The sequence below is a fragment of the Arachis stenosperma genome, chromosome 3 (assembly GCF_014773155.1).
Source record: "Arachis stenosperma cultivar V10309 chromosome 3, arast.V10309.gnm1.PFL2, whole genome shotgun sequence".
NCBI lineage: Eukaryota > Viridiplantae > Streptophyta > Magnoliopsida > Fabales > Fabaceae > Arachis > Arachis stenosperma.
Genome location: NC_080379.1, coordinates 17,451,785 through 17,469,761, shown reverse-complemented (window position 1 = coordinate 17,469,761; position 17,977 = coordinate 17,451,785). Strand labels below are relative to the sequence as shown.

Below are 17,977 nucleotides of genomic sequence, written 5' to 3'. Positions count from 1 at the left end.
CTTCAATTAGAAATTTTGTTATCAAATCACACATTTTTAAAAGTTAAATTGTTAAATAAAAATATATGAATACTTATATACTTAATATGAAATGAGAAGAACCAAGTTATAGTTTTTTAGTACAACAATAACAAAGTCGTCCCATTAGGTGGAATCGGCTACATAAATTAAATAACGTCATTGAACTCTATCATGTTTATAGAGAGACCATTTACATATATCTTGTTTGACCACTTTATGGATGGTCTTCCTAAGTCTTCCTCTGCCTTTCACCCCTTATCCATCTTCCATCTCATTCACCCTCATGACTGAGTGCTCCATCAGTCTTCTTCTCACATGTACAAATCATGCGATTCTATTATCTTTTCTACAATAGGTGCTATTCTAACTCTCTTTTATATCTTTGTTCCTTATTCTATCCAATCGCGTATGACCACTCATTCATCTCAACATCTTCATCTCTGCCATACTTAACTTATGTCCGTGCTCTCCTTTGACCACTCAACACTCTGTACCATAAAGCATAGTCAGTCTAATAGCAGTACGATAGAATTTACCTTTAAATTTTAAAAGCATTTTTTTGTCACATATAAAACTAGAAGCACTCCACCATTTTAGTAAAATTATTTAATTAAAAAATTTAAACAGTTTAATTGAGATACACAAATAAAATTTTCTATAGTAAAAAAATAAATAAAATGATACAATAAATCACTATCTATCATTGAATTTACACTATGTACAAGTCCTATTATTTTAATTCAAATATAATTAAATATTTAATTTTTTACTTTATCAATCTACAATCTTTTTATTTTAAAAAAATAATCTATAAAAATTATATATCTAACACCACATTAATTTATTTGCGATGGATACATTACTACTTATAGTTTTGGTAATAAGTTTGAATTGGTCCTTGTTCATTTATTCAGCCGCTTAATGTATATAGCATTATAGCACATGCATGCATCATTGAAAACATGATTCATTTGACCATTATTATATGGGTCTATCTTATAGTTTATTACACGTGGAACGTTGAAACCGAGTAGATGCCAAAACGTTGGTGTTCTATGTTCCAATGTTACACGCTTGCACTAATGATTAGGAATAATTTGATACGTGAAAGCCAAGGTATATGTATGTGTGTGTCTACCACTATGCTTTTGAATTTTGAATCTTAAGCATTGGTTTCAAGTTTCAACTCATCATCATACATACTTTGTCTCGTTGGACTTAGACCTAACCAACAACATTATAGTTCTCACAAAGTTGAGAGACAAAATGAGCTTCATGCATAATGTGACAAAACTCATAAGCCAATTGATGCAACCCCATAAACACACATAATGGAGCAATTATCATATAAATATGAAATGTTGACCAAAAAATCAACAAGAATGACATGAGATACTTAGATTCTTTAACTAAAAGTCCATCAATTTTTGAATATATATGTAATTAATTTTTATGCACTGTCATTTTACACGTGCATCAAATCACATAACGTCACATTAACAAAACTAATAACTATCTTTTAAATTGATCGTGTGAATAGTCATCTAAAAAAATGATTGTGATTGTACGATTTTATAATGTTAGTGCATCAAAATTAAGCTCATATATATATATATATATATAGAAATAGGTTTTTATTCTTTTTATTAAATGAGTTAAATTAGTAGAATTCTGACAATATATAGAATCTAAATTGACAAAAATTTGATTAAAATGATAAAAATTGAAAATAAGGATAAATTTAAAAAAACAATGGAAATCAGTCAATATAAATTTTATATTTATAATTTTTTAACTTTTGGATTTTTTATTTTTTTTAAATTGATTGTTATTGTTCTTTAATTAGCATGACTTGAAAAATAACAAGATGAAAGTAAGCAATGATATTATAGGTGAATTGACTCATGGTGAAATACACTTGAGTACTTGTCTATAAGTGGTTAGATTCTCATATTGTTTCTAGAGGATGTTGAGGGATTTAAGAAAGCAAATAATGTAACGTGTTAAAATTTGACAACCTTCATAATTAGCCTTGTATAGTTATTGTTCGAAAACGACATCGAGTTTAGACCACTTCTTGTTGCAACTTTTTGAATGGGAACAAAATTAGAGTCTTAAAGAGTGAATTGAATCAATTGATAGATATTAGTCCGACCCGTCACCAAGCTAAGTTTTTACTTCTACACTATTGATTCCATTTTTTAATTTATACTATACACAAGGAGAAAATGACCTCTCATAACGGGAAATAGATCCTTTCAATTTTTTTTAACAATTAAGGGAATAAAGTGTGATCTCTTACTATTAATTTTATAAGTATGACAAAAAATAAATATAAAAAAAATAATAAAAAATTAAAGATCACATTTTACACTCTCAATTTTTTTTAACAATTGAAAAGATCCATTCCCCTTGAAATATACGGCTAGATGTTGGTCGATTAATTAGCTAATCATAAAAATAGTCACAAAACTCTTGTTAGTTTTCTAAAAAAAAAAAATTTGTGAGGAATTAGTTAGACCGATGCTTTCTTTGTTAATTTCACATCATAAAAGTAATGAGGCAAAAATGATGGTCTAAATTCGTAAAAGTAATAGATTAAAAAGTTGTCAAGAATTAGCGACAAATTTTATTGTAACTACATTATCGTTAAATTGAAGTTAATTTCATAGATAAAATAGAATACTAAATCCTATAGCGATATGTCGCATTTTATAGCAAATATAAAATTAATATTTAAAAATTATTAATAAAATTTGTAATAATTTATCATTAATTTAAAACTATTTTTAATGAGACTGTGGTTAAGAAGTCTTGTTAATTACTAGTCAATAATCAATAATCAATCACTCACAATATTAATGCAATTGCATTACTAACAAATTAATAGATATCTCATGTTTTAATCGCAATGAAGTCTCAAATTTATCACCGTCATCAATAACAAATCTAATGCTAATTGGTCATAAATAAGCGCTTTTTTTTTTTTATCTAAACAAAGATCCCATTCTTTACTTCTAATATGGATAGACGTTTCCATTCAAAAAAGCTTAGGTTTGTGGTTGGACTATCCTTTGGTTAGTGTGTAGGTCACTATGTTGGCTATGGATCTTTTTTCTAGCTAGACTGTTAAGTTTGATTATGTTGGATATTTTATTCGCCATATATTTCAGACATAATACTTATTAATATTTATTTAATACGTTTATTTTTTATATTCAATCATATTTTAATAAAAAAAATGTTTGGACACTTCTGATTATATCTAAATATCATAACATATTAGCATACACAATTCTATTATTAATATATATTTTTAAAATAAGTTTAGAAATAGTATATATTATTTATTAAAATAAAAAATATTTAAAATATTTATATAATTAAAATTTAAATATTAAAATATTATTACAATCTATCTAAAAAATATTTTATATTTTATATATATATTGTGTTCCCATAACTTATAAAAATTTAAAATTTGTGTGTCCACATGTTTTATGTTGTGTTTTGTCTCCGTGTTAGTGTATGTTTATAGATTTCAAACACTAATTAATAATTCACTTAGACTCTGAAGAGGGGATTGAATCAAAATAACTTAATACTTTTTACCCCTTTTGATCCATAATGCAAAAATAGAATAATGCAGAAGATTTTCGAGTGCCTCATAACGCTCATAAACAAAATAGCATAGAAAAATAATAGAGAAGATGAGACAATTATATATTTTAATTTAATTTTCAAATACAATGAAAATTATATCTAGTAATATCCATCATCACAAATAATAGAATTTTTATTATAACCAAATCAATTATAGATACCAATAATTCTAGTGAATTAAAACCAAGTTCACCAAAACCAGAAATCTCAAACCAATTGTCATTATTCCCTGTGAATTCAAACCAAACCCACTGAATCCAGTGAACTCAAATCAAGTTCACCAAAACCAACAAGCTTAACCAAGTGAATTATGAATTCAATGAATTGCAAAATTGTCCTTGTTGATCGTCCTTGTTTATATTGTTTTTGTCTAGTGTGCTGATATGATACTATTTTATGTCTTTTATTTTTATCCCAATCGTTAATATAAGAATGTTATCATTTCTTCATACTTTGTCAATAAGTTTGCAGCTTTTTTTTTTTTCAATATAAGCAAATTTCTTATCCTTTTTCTTTGAAGGACAATTTGTCCAAGGTTTAAATTTGGGCTTATTACTTAATTTTTTTATTTAAATATGTATAAAAAAATAATTAATTCCTAAAATGCACATGGATAGAAATTGGAATAAAATATACATGATTATCTCAGGATAGCACCCACAAAATAAAATTGCACTCCATTCTAAGAAAGGTGCACACGAAATGGAGCTTTCAAGTCACCTAGATCACCCACGAAATGGAGCATCCAACGCAGGCAGGGCAGACATGAAATCGAGCATGTCAGGACTCCTTTCAAGCTGGGGATGTTGGACACGAAATGGTGATTTCAGGTGGGGCACACACGAAATAGGCACAAGATTTTGGTGTACCACAAACGAAATGAGCTAATTTAGTGTGTACAGCACACGAAATGGAACCAAAATTAGGCTATATAAACCCTGCTCCACCGGAACTGATGCCACAACTCCAATTTGCTCTTCTTCTACTCTCTCTTTCTCTCTGTGAAACCCATTATCATAAATTTTGATATCATCAATTTTTGTTGTGGAAATGACATCTGAACACATATATGTGATCGTATATTTGAATGGAAAAATTTCTCATATATATGAGGATATAACATTTATGTGTGATAATCAACTTTGGATAATGATTCCTCCGCAAACATCTTTGCAACAGCTGGAAAATCTTATTCTGATGAATATTGGATTGGTTGGAAAAAAGAAGATCAGTAACTTGGCTTACAAGATGCCAGTTGCGTTAGCCAGTTCGTTTGCGTATCAGAAAATACAGATTAAATTCGACCAGTATGTTTCGATGATGTTTTCTTATCATCGGAGCATTTCTATCATCTATTCCGTGGAACTTTGTGTTAAGCTTCAAGATGTCGGTGGTAGCTCATCTAGTTCGAAAAACGTAGAGAAAATTAAAAATTTCGGTACGCCTAAAGCCATTTTCTTTCTGGAGATTGGTAGGGCTCGTAGTCCCACTTTTAACGCCTTCGTGACGTCGGAACAAAATACAAAAAATTCTCATGGACGTCCCTCCCTCACCACCCGTGTTGCATCCCCGGAAGGTATTACTGACGGATTGGCAAACACGTCTGATGAAGATGAGATTGAGGATGATAGCAGTGAGGAAGCAGAAGTTGTTCCTAAAACCCAATCAATTTATGGCGAAAGGGTTCTCCCAACTCGGGCTGAATCAGTAAGTGTGATGGGGGTAGGCGGTGTTTCCAGCAGCACTCAAGGCCACTATCTTGCACTGAGTCTTGGTGCAATGAACTCGACTACCGCAGAAAACATACCAAGCAACTATGATTTCACCGGTGAAATGGAGCTAGAGATCGACTTGAAGTTTCTGAATAGAGAAACAACGATGCTTGCTGTTAAAAACTACAACATACGTAGAAGTGCAGAATACAATATGGTAGAGTCAGATCAAACTCAGTATGTATGTCGATGCAAATAGTTTGGTGACCAATGTCTTTGGAAGGTAAGGGTTGCGAAGACTAGGGCTTCGAAATTTTGGAAAATCATAAAATACCAAGAGCCTCACAGTTGTTTGGCAACTGCGACGTTGCAAGATCATGCTCAACTTGATAGTAATGTCACATGCCAGCATATATTCCCCATGGTTCAGGTAGACGCGACCATTTGCATCAAGGTGTTGCAGGGTTTTGTCGAGTCAACATACGGATACAAGGTGTCTTACAAGAAGGTTTGGCTAGCGAAGCAAAAGTCAATTGCCAGAATCTTTGGAGACTGGGATGACTCATACAATCAACTGCGGAGATATTTTGACACGCTGCAAACTTTCATTCCAGGTATAAAATACATGTCACATTATGGAATCTTTGTTGTTGTTTGCGTTCGTTACTCTGTTTTAATAACTAAGCGTACTCGTGTTAGGTACAATTGTTGACCTAGAAACCTGACCGTACTACGTCAGAAATACGTTGGACTGTGACAGTGTCATGTTTCATCAGGTATTCTGGTCATTTTCATCGTGGGTTGAAGCATTCAAGCACTGCAAGTCACTGGTTTCAGTTGACGGAACCATAACTACACATGATATGTCATATAATATATTACCTTGTAGCTAATGGCAACGTATACAGACTCGTCACGTCTGGTGCCTAGAAAAGAAGCCTGTAGTATATCCATGACATTAGCAACGTATGACAGCCAGCCATACACTCCACGTTATAATCTGTTGCTAAGCACATGGCTCTATATAACCAACAGAAAATGGCACTGCCCCAATCATAGGTACTAATGGCGTCATAGTTGGCCAAAAGCGAAAGATAACGAACGTGGACCGTGTTGTTTGCCTTGTCTGGTAGTAGAACGCCACCCAACAAATACAGAATGTAACAACGTGCATACCATATGACGCCATCCTCTGGAGAGTCAAGCGGCATCTGTTGGAGTTGACTTTTGAGCCATTTCAATTTTATGTTAAACTTCGTTGTCCCGACATGCCAGGAACTTCAACGAGGAGTTCTTCACACCATTGCCAAATATCCCTTTGGTGGAACTTACTCTAAGACCTCAGAGTGCCGCTCACAGGCTCACCGTCAACTGGTAACCCTAATTGCATTGCGACGTCCTCTAGAGTAACAGTACACTCACCCTATGGGAGATGAAACATGTGGGTTTCAGGATGCCATCTTTTCACAAGGATGCTTATCAATGAGTTGTTGTATTCAAAACGCTTTATCAATGATGCATAATAGAATCCAGCTCCTCTTAGATACAGTTCAAGTATCTGCCACCTGATCTCCATGCTTGGATCTGGCTAATCTGAAGTGAAAACGTCAACTAGTGTGCCATGCAGAGTAAGCACATGTGTCGATTGAAATAGAAAATGACCAAAACACAATTATTCAAAATAATGCAAGAAAGATAAAATAATAATAAAATTACTACTAACAAGACTACTAAACGACAAAAACGATTCACATATATAACACCCTAAATTTATACATTTTGATGTAAATGCGTAGGAATGTAAAACTCATCCAACCTATTAAGATTTGCTTCAACATGATTCCACTGCTACTCATTTTTATATAAAATTTTTTTATCACAATACATTTTTTTTACCACACCAAAAAAATTTTCACCACAATTTTTCTCTCCTATATCCACTACCCGGCAAATTGGTTCCCTCCTCCTGCACCCTTTTTATATTGATCCAGGCACAACCCTACAAACCATTGCCACCCAAACCACCCATTGTATGCTCATACGGGAACTGTGACTACTAGAACTTATTGCTATTACTGCCAACATGCCATTTGGTGTGTGCCAGACAAGGAATGAGCCATTTCGTTGTCGCCGCCAATGAGTTGGACCAATTTGCGTCTGCCAACCCTGAGGTCCTCCAATTCGCGGTGATAACCTTGAAGTAACCCATTTCGTGTCTGCCTCACCGGGAATGGGATGTGAGGTGCGCAGTCAAGGCATTCCATCTATTTTGTGTGCGCCTTACTTATAATGGAGTGCAATTCTATTTCGTGTGTGCTGCATCTGAGATGGCCATGCACATTTTGGGTATTAATCTTTTTCTTATACATATTTGAATAAAAAATCCCTTATTACTTATTAAATTTAGATTAAGACAAATATTAAACAACACTAATAATTTGGGCTGTTTATTCATAGTCCAAGTAATATTGTCATCCCAAAAAATATTATTTATTTACTTTTTAACTCAAGGACAACAACATACACGTACATATATATACACATACACAATACAGTGATTAAATTTTAATATACACATAATGTTTTATTAAATATTAAATTAAAACAAATCTTAAATAGTCATACTCAATAATTTTCATGTTGTACGTACTTTATTTTTATATATCAGTTTCTGTTATGGCCCAACTCAACGTAATTCACACACGGCCCAACAAACGGACGCCATCCCATTTCGTACGAGCAGGCGTACGGATACAAGGCACGAACTTCTTTCGGAAAGGACTTGATAGCTGGCCAAAGCTAAAAAAGGAACTGGACCCTAAGGAGGTGGGAGGCCCACCCGGATAAATGAGAATAAGGGAAAGGGACTTAGCACTCTCTCTAGGTACGCTACTGTTACCCTAAAAATAGTTGCTTCATCGTATAGACACTGATTTAGGTATCAGAGTATTTTTACAGGTGGCTTCACCCTCAATCAACCGACGACTTTCTGACAAAGTCTTTCTCTCCATAAAATCATCACTTACGTTCCGATCCATCATTCTACATACCCAGATCCCGGCTCAACGAGCAACTGAAAAGTTTTCATATCCAGATTCATTGCCTTTGTCACTCTACTCTTTTCTTTTTTTTTTTTAATTTAATTTCAGATATAAATATTCAATAACACGTATATTTTTCTTTATTTTTATGGTATGATGACGACTGACGAGCCAATGGCACTAAAATCTTAATCTATATAACTTCATACAAACATTATTTAAACTTCTCCATCACTTCAAAACTCAACGAACCTTAGTTTTATTATGCCTATATATATATATATAATTTTGATATAAGTCCAAAGTTTCGTTCCTATATATTATAAAATATATTAAAAAAAAGAATTTTATTTTAAAATAGAAGATACACAAACAAATTTGGAACAAAATTTAATTTTTAAATTTTTTATTTTTTAAAAAATATAGTCATTCACAATAAAAAAATTCAAAAATTCACTCAACATAAAATTATTAAATTTTAAAGGTAAAAAATTTTATTTTTTTAATAATAATTATAAAAAATTATATCAGAATTTAATTTCTAAAATTCTTTTAGAATACATATTTAATATTTATTTATTTTTATCATATTTTTATAATATCTTTGAGATTTTTTGTCAGTAATATAAATTTTTTAGCATTATTTTAATAATTTACCCATTATTTATTTTAAGTAAGTAGTATATATGTTTTTCTTTCCAATGGGCTACTTTTTATTCTTTTGAACATATGTCCAGCGAGGCTGCTGGGGACCTTCAATTCATAGTGAGTTCCACGCATGATGCTACACACACTGCTGCAACGACATGCTATAAAAAAGGCATACATTAGAGGCAGCAAAAAATTATCAATAAGGCAAAAAGTAAAATCATTCAAACTATATATGAGATTTAAATAATAATAATAATAAACATGATTTTCTCTCTTTCAATTTCAATTCTTTAATCATTAGTCATATCAAGCATTTATATATTATTATTGAGTCATAAATGTTGAGAGCTTATTGGGTGAAGTTAACCAAGTCAAAAGAATATGATGGAGACAAATTAAAAAAATAATAATATATATAAGAAAATAAAAATATCTTTGATACTGAGATGAATTTAATATACTAGTATGTCTCATAATAAATATTTAGCACGTAAACATATTAAGGTGGCCTATCATTGATGATGATGATCTACTTCCTCTTTCATAGCCACCATCATAATCCTACTAATTCCATTAAACAACCATCTTTCTCAAAATTAATGGAGGCTTCAATCCCATATCATTTGCATTTATATACACTGTTGGAAGTAACTATCCCTTTTGCAAAGCTGGAATAGTAGGGGTGGCAACGGGGCGGGTAGGGGCGGGTAGGGGCGGGTTTTTGCTCTACTCGACCCCGCCCCGCTCAACAAAAACCTGCATCGAATCCGTCCCACTTTTACCCGCGGGTAGTAAAATGTTAAACCCTAATCCGCCCCTGCAGGTACCCACCCTGCCCCTACCCGGTCCAATAATTATTAAATTCAAAAAATAAAATATTAAAAATTATATAACCATTATTTACATTCATAACATAAATTAAAGTTAAAATTTAAATATGATACAATATTATTAATCATTTTATTAATTATTTTATATATATTACATATATTATATATTAAAATATATATATTTATATATCTATTATATATACCGGGGCGGGTTTAACCTAAACCCGACCCCGCCCCGATGCAGGTGCGGGTAATTACCCGCCCCGAACGGGTAGGGGCGGAGTGGGTACCCGCAGATTCGGATAGTGTTGCCACCCCTATGGAATAGTAATTATTGGTATATGCAAATAAAAAATACGGTAATACTAAAAAGATAAAAAGATATTTTAAATTTTTTTATTAAATAAAGTCAAAATAATCATTTTAATTATTTTTGGCTAAAAATTTTTATTTTCTGAAAATTTTCGTTAAAAATTTAGCTTTGTTAATTATACGCCAAATAACAAATTTCGATTAGTAGTTTGTTCACTTATCCATTAAATAAGTGTCAAAAATTTGAATTTATTTTTATGTATATAATATTTCGTCGACTGATAACAAACCTTTAATTAAATAAAACTTTAATTTGTAACATATTAATTCTTTATCTATCAAATTAAAAAATATTTAAAAATAAAAAAAACATTATAAATCAGAATCTATTGGTGGTCCTTGGAGAGATAGATTATGCTCAAAATTAAATGATATGAGGTATACCAATAATTATGTGAGATCATATATAGCTATATATATTTATTAGACTAAGACGTATATGTTATGCATGAAATAGCCAGCTGGTTATGATAGGGAAAAATAAATGAATAATGTGTGGTCTTAAAAGGCCATAGTTATTTTAAGTTATATGCATGTGTATATATATGTTCATGCACATAGTTATATTAAGTTACCTTCTATTTTGTCTGCTGTGATTATTTCAGTTGTATACGTCTTATTAATTACTCTTTTACAAAGTGAATATAGGTTTTATTTTACCCATAAAAAGTCACCAAAAATGAACTAGGATGTGTTTGGGACCGCTGAAAAATTAAATTTATTTTAGTAATTATTATTGTATAACTACTTTTTAAAATAATCAAGCATATGACATTTAATTTATGTTTGAATATTTTAAATAAAAAGTGGTTTTAAGATAATCTATTGTGTTTGGAATGTATGAAAAAAAAAACTATTTAAGTGATATAATTGCAAAAATATAGCTATGAAAAATTGTTTATATGATTTAATATTTAAGATTTGAGGTTAAATTGGTAAATTATTATAATTTAAAAATAATAAACTTTTACTTATACTCTTAAATTTTAAAATATTAATTTCACTTATAAGCTATTTTTATCTTAAAATTATTAATTAGTCCATTATAATCTATTTTCAAAATTTTATCTAAACATGATTAGTTTTTGGAAAATAAAAAAGTCTTCTCTTTATTGTTCCCAAACATGATCTAATCATAGTTTAGATTTTAATCTATTTTGGCGTTTGATGAATAATAATACATGAATAAATATAGAGATTTTATTTATTCATCAGTACCGAATATAATGTGGTAAACTGGTAGATGTGGCAAGGTGGCTAATAATAATAGACAAGAAAATATTTTAATAATTTCATGGCGAAAGTCCTTCTTTGTATCAGCAATGATATATAGTATATAGATCGATCTTTATATTTTGAACTCTTACGTGTAATTCATTAATTTATAATCACAAATGTTAGAGGAATTAACAACTTTTTCCTTGTATACTAGTCAATTTTTTATTTTTGTCCACTAAAATATTGATTCTTATTAGCGTTTTTCATTTATAAAAAAAGTGATAATTTAATCAAATACAGGTCCACTTATTCTTAAATGCTCCTTATTATTAATAAAAAGTATTATATTTAAAAATATTATAGTCTTTATTAATTAAATAAATTTTAATTTTTTATTTATTATATTTTATATCAACAATTCATATTAAATTTTTAAAATTTATAATTTAAGATTCAAAATTTAAAATTTAAAAATTAAGATTTAAATTTTAAAGCTTAAGGTGCTCTCCATTTTTATTTTTTTTAGAATGTATTAGCATTCAACCATAGTCCATACACATCATTTCTTAAAATTATTGAAATGAAAGTCTCCAATAATAAACATATTCAAATAACCTCAACTTTAGTTTCCTTCTTCTTGGTGATGATAACGAAGAGTAGTGACGATAAATAAATATATATATAAGAATGAATTTTATCATTTACACCTTTATTATTCTCTTATTATTATGGTTGGTATGAGACAAGGAGACATCCTCGCATCCATAAAGTGTGATAAAGTGAGATATGGTTACATGATAATTAAGAATAATACTACTATATGTAATATATTATTCCCACGGTTACTTTGTTGCTCATCTTTATTTGAACATTAAATCAATATTTATTTCTTATATTTTAAATGAGGACAAATACTAATGCATTCTAAAAAAATAATTTAAAAGGAAACGTTTCTGAATATTATTTTGTTATTAAAGATAAAAAAAATAATGAGTGAGATATGATGTTATGTAATGGCACATGCATGCTCCTAACGCTGTGAGATAGATGTTCTTTATTTTAACGCTGTAGGGTTCTTCTTAGCTTATCCCACTTTGACAAATCTCTGACCATCCTATCAAACACTCTCACATAAAACCGATGTGGCATTCTTGTCTTATATCAATGTTAAATCATGTAACATTTGTGTAAAAAAAAGAAATAAAAAATTTTTGCCTTTCTGGCCGCCCATGGATTGTTAAATATGACAATTGTTGATTATTGTTTCATAATCTTGAGATTTTTCACTGCCCAAAAGGGGATTCTGCTCTCCACAATCCAAGCATCAATCCCCACTTATAGGCCCCATTATGTGCCTATCATTCACTATACGTCTTATGGAGTATTCCCACATCATTATTATTACTCTCCCTGCTATAACAATAATTTCTCTCTTTATGTTCTCTTTAATTTCTTTTTACTATCATTATTTTAACTTAATTTATTCATTCATGTCTTCATGATGTCTATATCATTTTTTTATAATGTTTTACTATATTAGTGATTAATTCGTTCGTTACTGTACTAATTTATAAGCACTTTTAATAAATATGATAATTGATTCGCAATTTAAAATTCTCTCGATTGCATTTGATTTTAATAACAGAATAAGACAAACATTAAGAACAAGAGATAAAAGATAAAAACACAAAAAATATTATTTTTGTATTTTATTTAGTGATAAAATAAAATAAATTATAAAAATTTAATTTATTTTTATTTTTTATTTAAAAAATTTAAAAAAATATAATAATAAAAAATATAATTATAAAAAATAAAAAATATAAAAATAAAAAATAAATTATATATTTTATTAATGTCTCAATATTCTTTCTATTAGGATAAACAGAAAATACATAAAATTATTATTTCTTAATATAATATTTTTGTCTATATCTTATCTGTAAAACACATCAATATCTCATCCAAAAACAAATACAGTCTTAATGTTTAAGATGAAATTTAGAAAATAAGTCGGTTATGATCAGCTACACTTGTCGAGTTAAATTATTCTATAAAAGCAAAGTCATCATAAGTATAGGATTAGGTTTTCCACCACCAACAAGACTATGTCAATTGTGTTCACATTTTCACACTAGAGAGGGGATACCATACATGCATAGGCCAATGATAACCCTGTGTTGTATAAGTCAAATTCTAACAACAATATCAATTTATTATTACAATGGCAAGCAAAGAAGATTTAAAGATGAAGTTTTGATTGGAAACATGTGCATGAACATTATATTGAGGTGCCATACCAAGCCCTTTATCTATCTTAATATAAAAACGCGGCAATGATAATGTTAATTACTTACTTTTTCATCATGAAATGATCCTGTGTCATGCATTTTATTATTTCATACAAAATTCAATAGATTCTGTATATACATAAACCCTACAACTCTTCATTAAACTCGCTCTACCCTACAATATGGAATGATATTAATAAACAAATTAAAGAAGGTATATATTACCAACTAACCATATTCTTTTAACTATGCAATTTAGTAACTATACGTTAAGAATATACTTTTCAAGACGAGAAATGAGAAAATAATTAAAAATGATGAGTTCTAAGAACTTAAGAAATAACACACAAAAAATAATAGTTAAGGTGGACGATGACATTTTATAATACTGTGTTGATGACATTGTATTTAGACTGAATAAAGTACGTTATTTTTATGTGAAATTAATAATTGAGAGTTGTTAAGATAATAATTTAATTAAATATATTAAATTATATAATATTTTTCAACTAATAATTTTTCATAAAGACAACTGCATGTAAATTTCTATTAATATGTAGTATTTGGGACTGTCCTATCAAAAAAAACAAAGCTCAAGTAAAAAAAAATTGTTAAAAAAGTGTATTTTTTTAGAGTTTAATTTAATTTTAATATATATATAATATAAAATATTTTATACAATTATTTCTATTTTTTAGATAACTATTTATATAATTAATATAAAAAATATTATTTTTATTGATATAATATTATTAAATATACATATAAAATTATTTTACGATATATCAAAGCTAAATTTATTTTTGAAAACTATACAAGGTGGTGAAATATAAGTAATATCAAATTTAAAAATAAAAAATAAAAAATAAAAAATATTAATTTGAAAGAATAAATTACCATTTGTATTCATGAAAAATATAAACGCGGACAGATGCATTCATATGAGAATAAAACGATAATGGTACCTACGGAAGATAACTTTCGTGTGCCAAAAATACTCTAACGGACCAATTGTGTAACCAAATTCGAGTACTTTTGACACACAAAAGTCATCTTCCGTAATTATAATTATCGTTTTATTTTTATATGAATACATTTGTCAATATTCATATCTTTTATAAGTACAAATAGTAATTTATTCAACTTAAAACAACACTCATAACTATGTAACTAATCTAATAATATCTTTTAATGAATGGACACGCCAACCATAGATAATAAAAAGATAAAGAAAGATAATGTTTATGTTTTTAACTCAACCAAGACATGAGACATTATTGATTGTATGTATAACCTATGGTCTATTGCCTCTTGGGTTATATCGTTATTTTCCCATAGAAAACAAGGAATAGGTTTTTCCATATTAATGGTCAAGATAATCTCAAGCAAACATACATATAAAGACTATAAAAGCATTTTCATTTTTCACCGATATCAAATGAAATGACAAATTGATTTGGCCGTTATGGGATAAAGATGCTACCCTATGAAGCTGCAAAATCTTTCATTGGACATGGTTGTAGTTGGCAATGGATCAAGAATAGCTGGGGTCATGACTCAGACAGTATAGTGAAAGTACTATGGTTAAAAAAAGGTTGAAATTCTTATAAACGCTTACTGACACATCCTATCTTATCCTATGGGAATACAACCACGTGCTATGCTTTGTTTTAATTTTTCTAACTATTTATGATAATATCTCATCACATTTACTTGACTCTTCTATTTTAACTAAATTCTAATGTAATTTTGTAAGGTGTTATTAATTTTGATTCTAAAATATTAAATTCCAACAGTTTAATCATAAATAATTGATTAAACTATAATTGTAAAATATATTTTTAAAATAAATGAAAAGTCGTGTTCAAGTGTTATATTTTTCACAAATCTAAAATTTATTGAAGAATTGTATCTTTTTAAAAGTATTATTTTTTTTCATAAATTTAGTCATAGAATATATCTATAAATAAAATAATATGAATGATAAATAAATATATGATAAGAATCTACCATAATTTTTAGATTTTTTATTTTCTCTATTTTAACACTTATTTTATGTGCAAGATAAAAGATTAAAAAATATTATTTTGTAATATTTGGTATAAATCTTTTTTGTATGAGTATTAAAAAAAAACTATTTTTATTTTATCTTTAGGTAACGTATTTGTACACTTTAATTTGTATTGGTGGGTGATGAGTTAAGTAAAAAAAAAAAAAAAGTATGTATATATAACACACCTTTATAGGTTATGTACTATTTCCTTTCACAAATAATCTTCCTTTTGCAGGATCTATATCTTTATCCCAAATATTCATAATCAAGTTCTCACCATGTTTAGGCTTAAAAACATCAAGGAAATAACAGCTTCGGCAACAATTAAGGATATAACTTTAGAACTTTGTCAAATTGAAAACATTTGATGATAGAAATTTTATGAGATTAACAAAAAAAATATACTTTCATTTTTTTTCACAATATAAAAAGTCGCATATGTATTTACTATGGTGAAAACTCAGTAGAAATCGACTATCTGAGAGCCGTTAGATAATTTGACCGAGATATCAACTTCACATGAAGTCGATTTCACCTGGTTTTTCATCATTTACTGTACTAAAGTTTTAAAGGGAATATCACTGGATTTAAGGATGACGAAGTAGGGTAATGATAACTATATATACACCGGACATATTTTCAATGGCATGGTTGGCAGCACAAAAAAATTATGAGACAAATTGAAGGAAAAATAGATGTATGGTTGAGAAGGCAACATATAAATTTTTTGTTAGAATGGTTTAGAATTGTTGCATAAAATTTTAGTTTGATTGAAACCACGGACACTGACTATACATTGATCCTTTAACAAAAGGATTTGTTAGGCTATCGTAGAAAGTTTTCGATTATCGAAAAGATTTCGAAAAGAAATTAGGTAAGAGAATATAAAATAAAAAGACATTACATCTAATTAAAATTTTAAGATAGTAAGTTATTTCTTATTCTTTTTTACGTTTTTTTATAATATGAGACTAATTTCATACACTCTTCAAATTTATAATATTGACAAAATTAATAAGAAATTTGATGTTTGAAACATTAATAAGAATGTGACAAAAATTCATACATGTTAAATGATCAGCAATAATAGTAAAAAGCCAAATCATCATGTTATATTAAAGTCTTGAGTTTAATACGACCAAAAAAAAGATAATTAGAGTAACGACAAGTACCTAAAAGATTTATCTATTCCAAGGTAAATAGTAATTCGAACCATAAAAAAAAAAAGGAAAGCTTGAACTTTATTCTTAAAAAACCCATAGCAAGCATATAATTGCAATTTATTGGACACTTTTGATAGAGTATACCTATATGATTATGGAGTGAAGCCAATCTTGGAATTAAAGGTTTATTCTTAAAACACTCATAAACATATACACATTACATGACCATGCTATATTAAATTTAAACGTGTCACATTAAATATAACATTCAATAATATTGTGATTTTATGTGTAATCAACGTAGTTTGTTTATATGAGTTAAATGAATATAAATTAAATTTGTCTACCATTTTAATTAGAACAAGTGACCACTAATTAATGAAAGTATAAGATTTTCAGGATGATATAAAGTTGAGAAATTTTAAAAAATAGTGGGTGATTGTGTGAACGTGTGATATATGTTCAAAATGAATGAAAAGTCATATTTAAAATATTACACCTCTTTATAAGATTGTAACTTACTGAAAGATTATATCTTCTCAAAGGTTCCTTCATGAATGTACTCATGGAATATGTGCTTGTAAGTAGGATAATTAGAATGACAAACATATGTTAAGAATCCATCACAATTTTCAAATTTTCTATCTTCTCATCATTTTTGATACTTTTTAAAGATTGAGAATATTCTATAAAATATTATTGATATAAGACGTGGTTGTATGAGTACAAAACTAAAATCAAAGTAATTTTCATTGTATCTTATAAAAAATTTACGGAAATCTATTTGCACACATTAAAATTAAGAAAAATGTGTGTAGCACAAGTTTTAAAGGGTGTGTTATTCTCGTTTTTACTTTTTCTTTGTAGGTTTTGTATCATTATTTTCATTTCTATTCCAAATATTCACAATCCAAGATCTCAAAATTAAATAACAATAATAAATTATAATTTATTTGAAATTT

At 28.6% G+C, this 17,977-nt stretch overlaps 1 protein-coding gene across 1 annotated transcript; it reads left to right on the top strand.

Annotated features, from left to right (window-relative positions):
- Positions 1 to 4,833: 4,833 nt before the first annotated feature.
- On the top strand, positions 4,834 to 6,774 carry LOC130965613 (uncharacterized). Its single transcript, XM_057890381.1, has 4 exons — positions 4,834 to 5,637; positions 5,827 to 6,010; positions 6,432 to 6,525; positions 6,672 to 6,774. Exons 1-4 carry the CDS (start codon positions 4,834 to 4,836, stop codon positions 6,772 to 6,774), a joined length of 1,185 nt encoding a protein of 394 aa, XP_057746364.1.
- Positions 6,775 to 17,977: the final 11,203 nt, after the last annotated feature.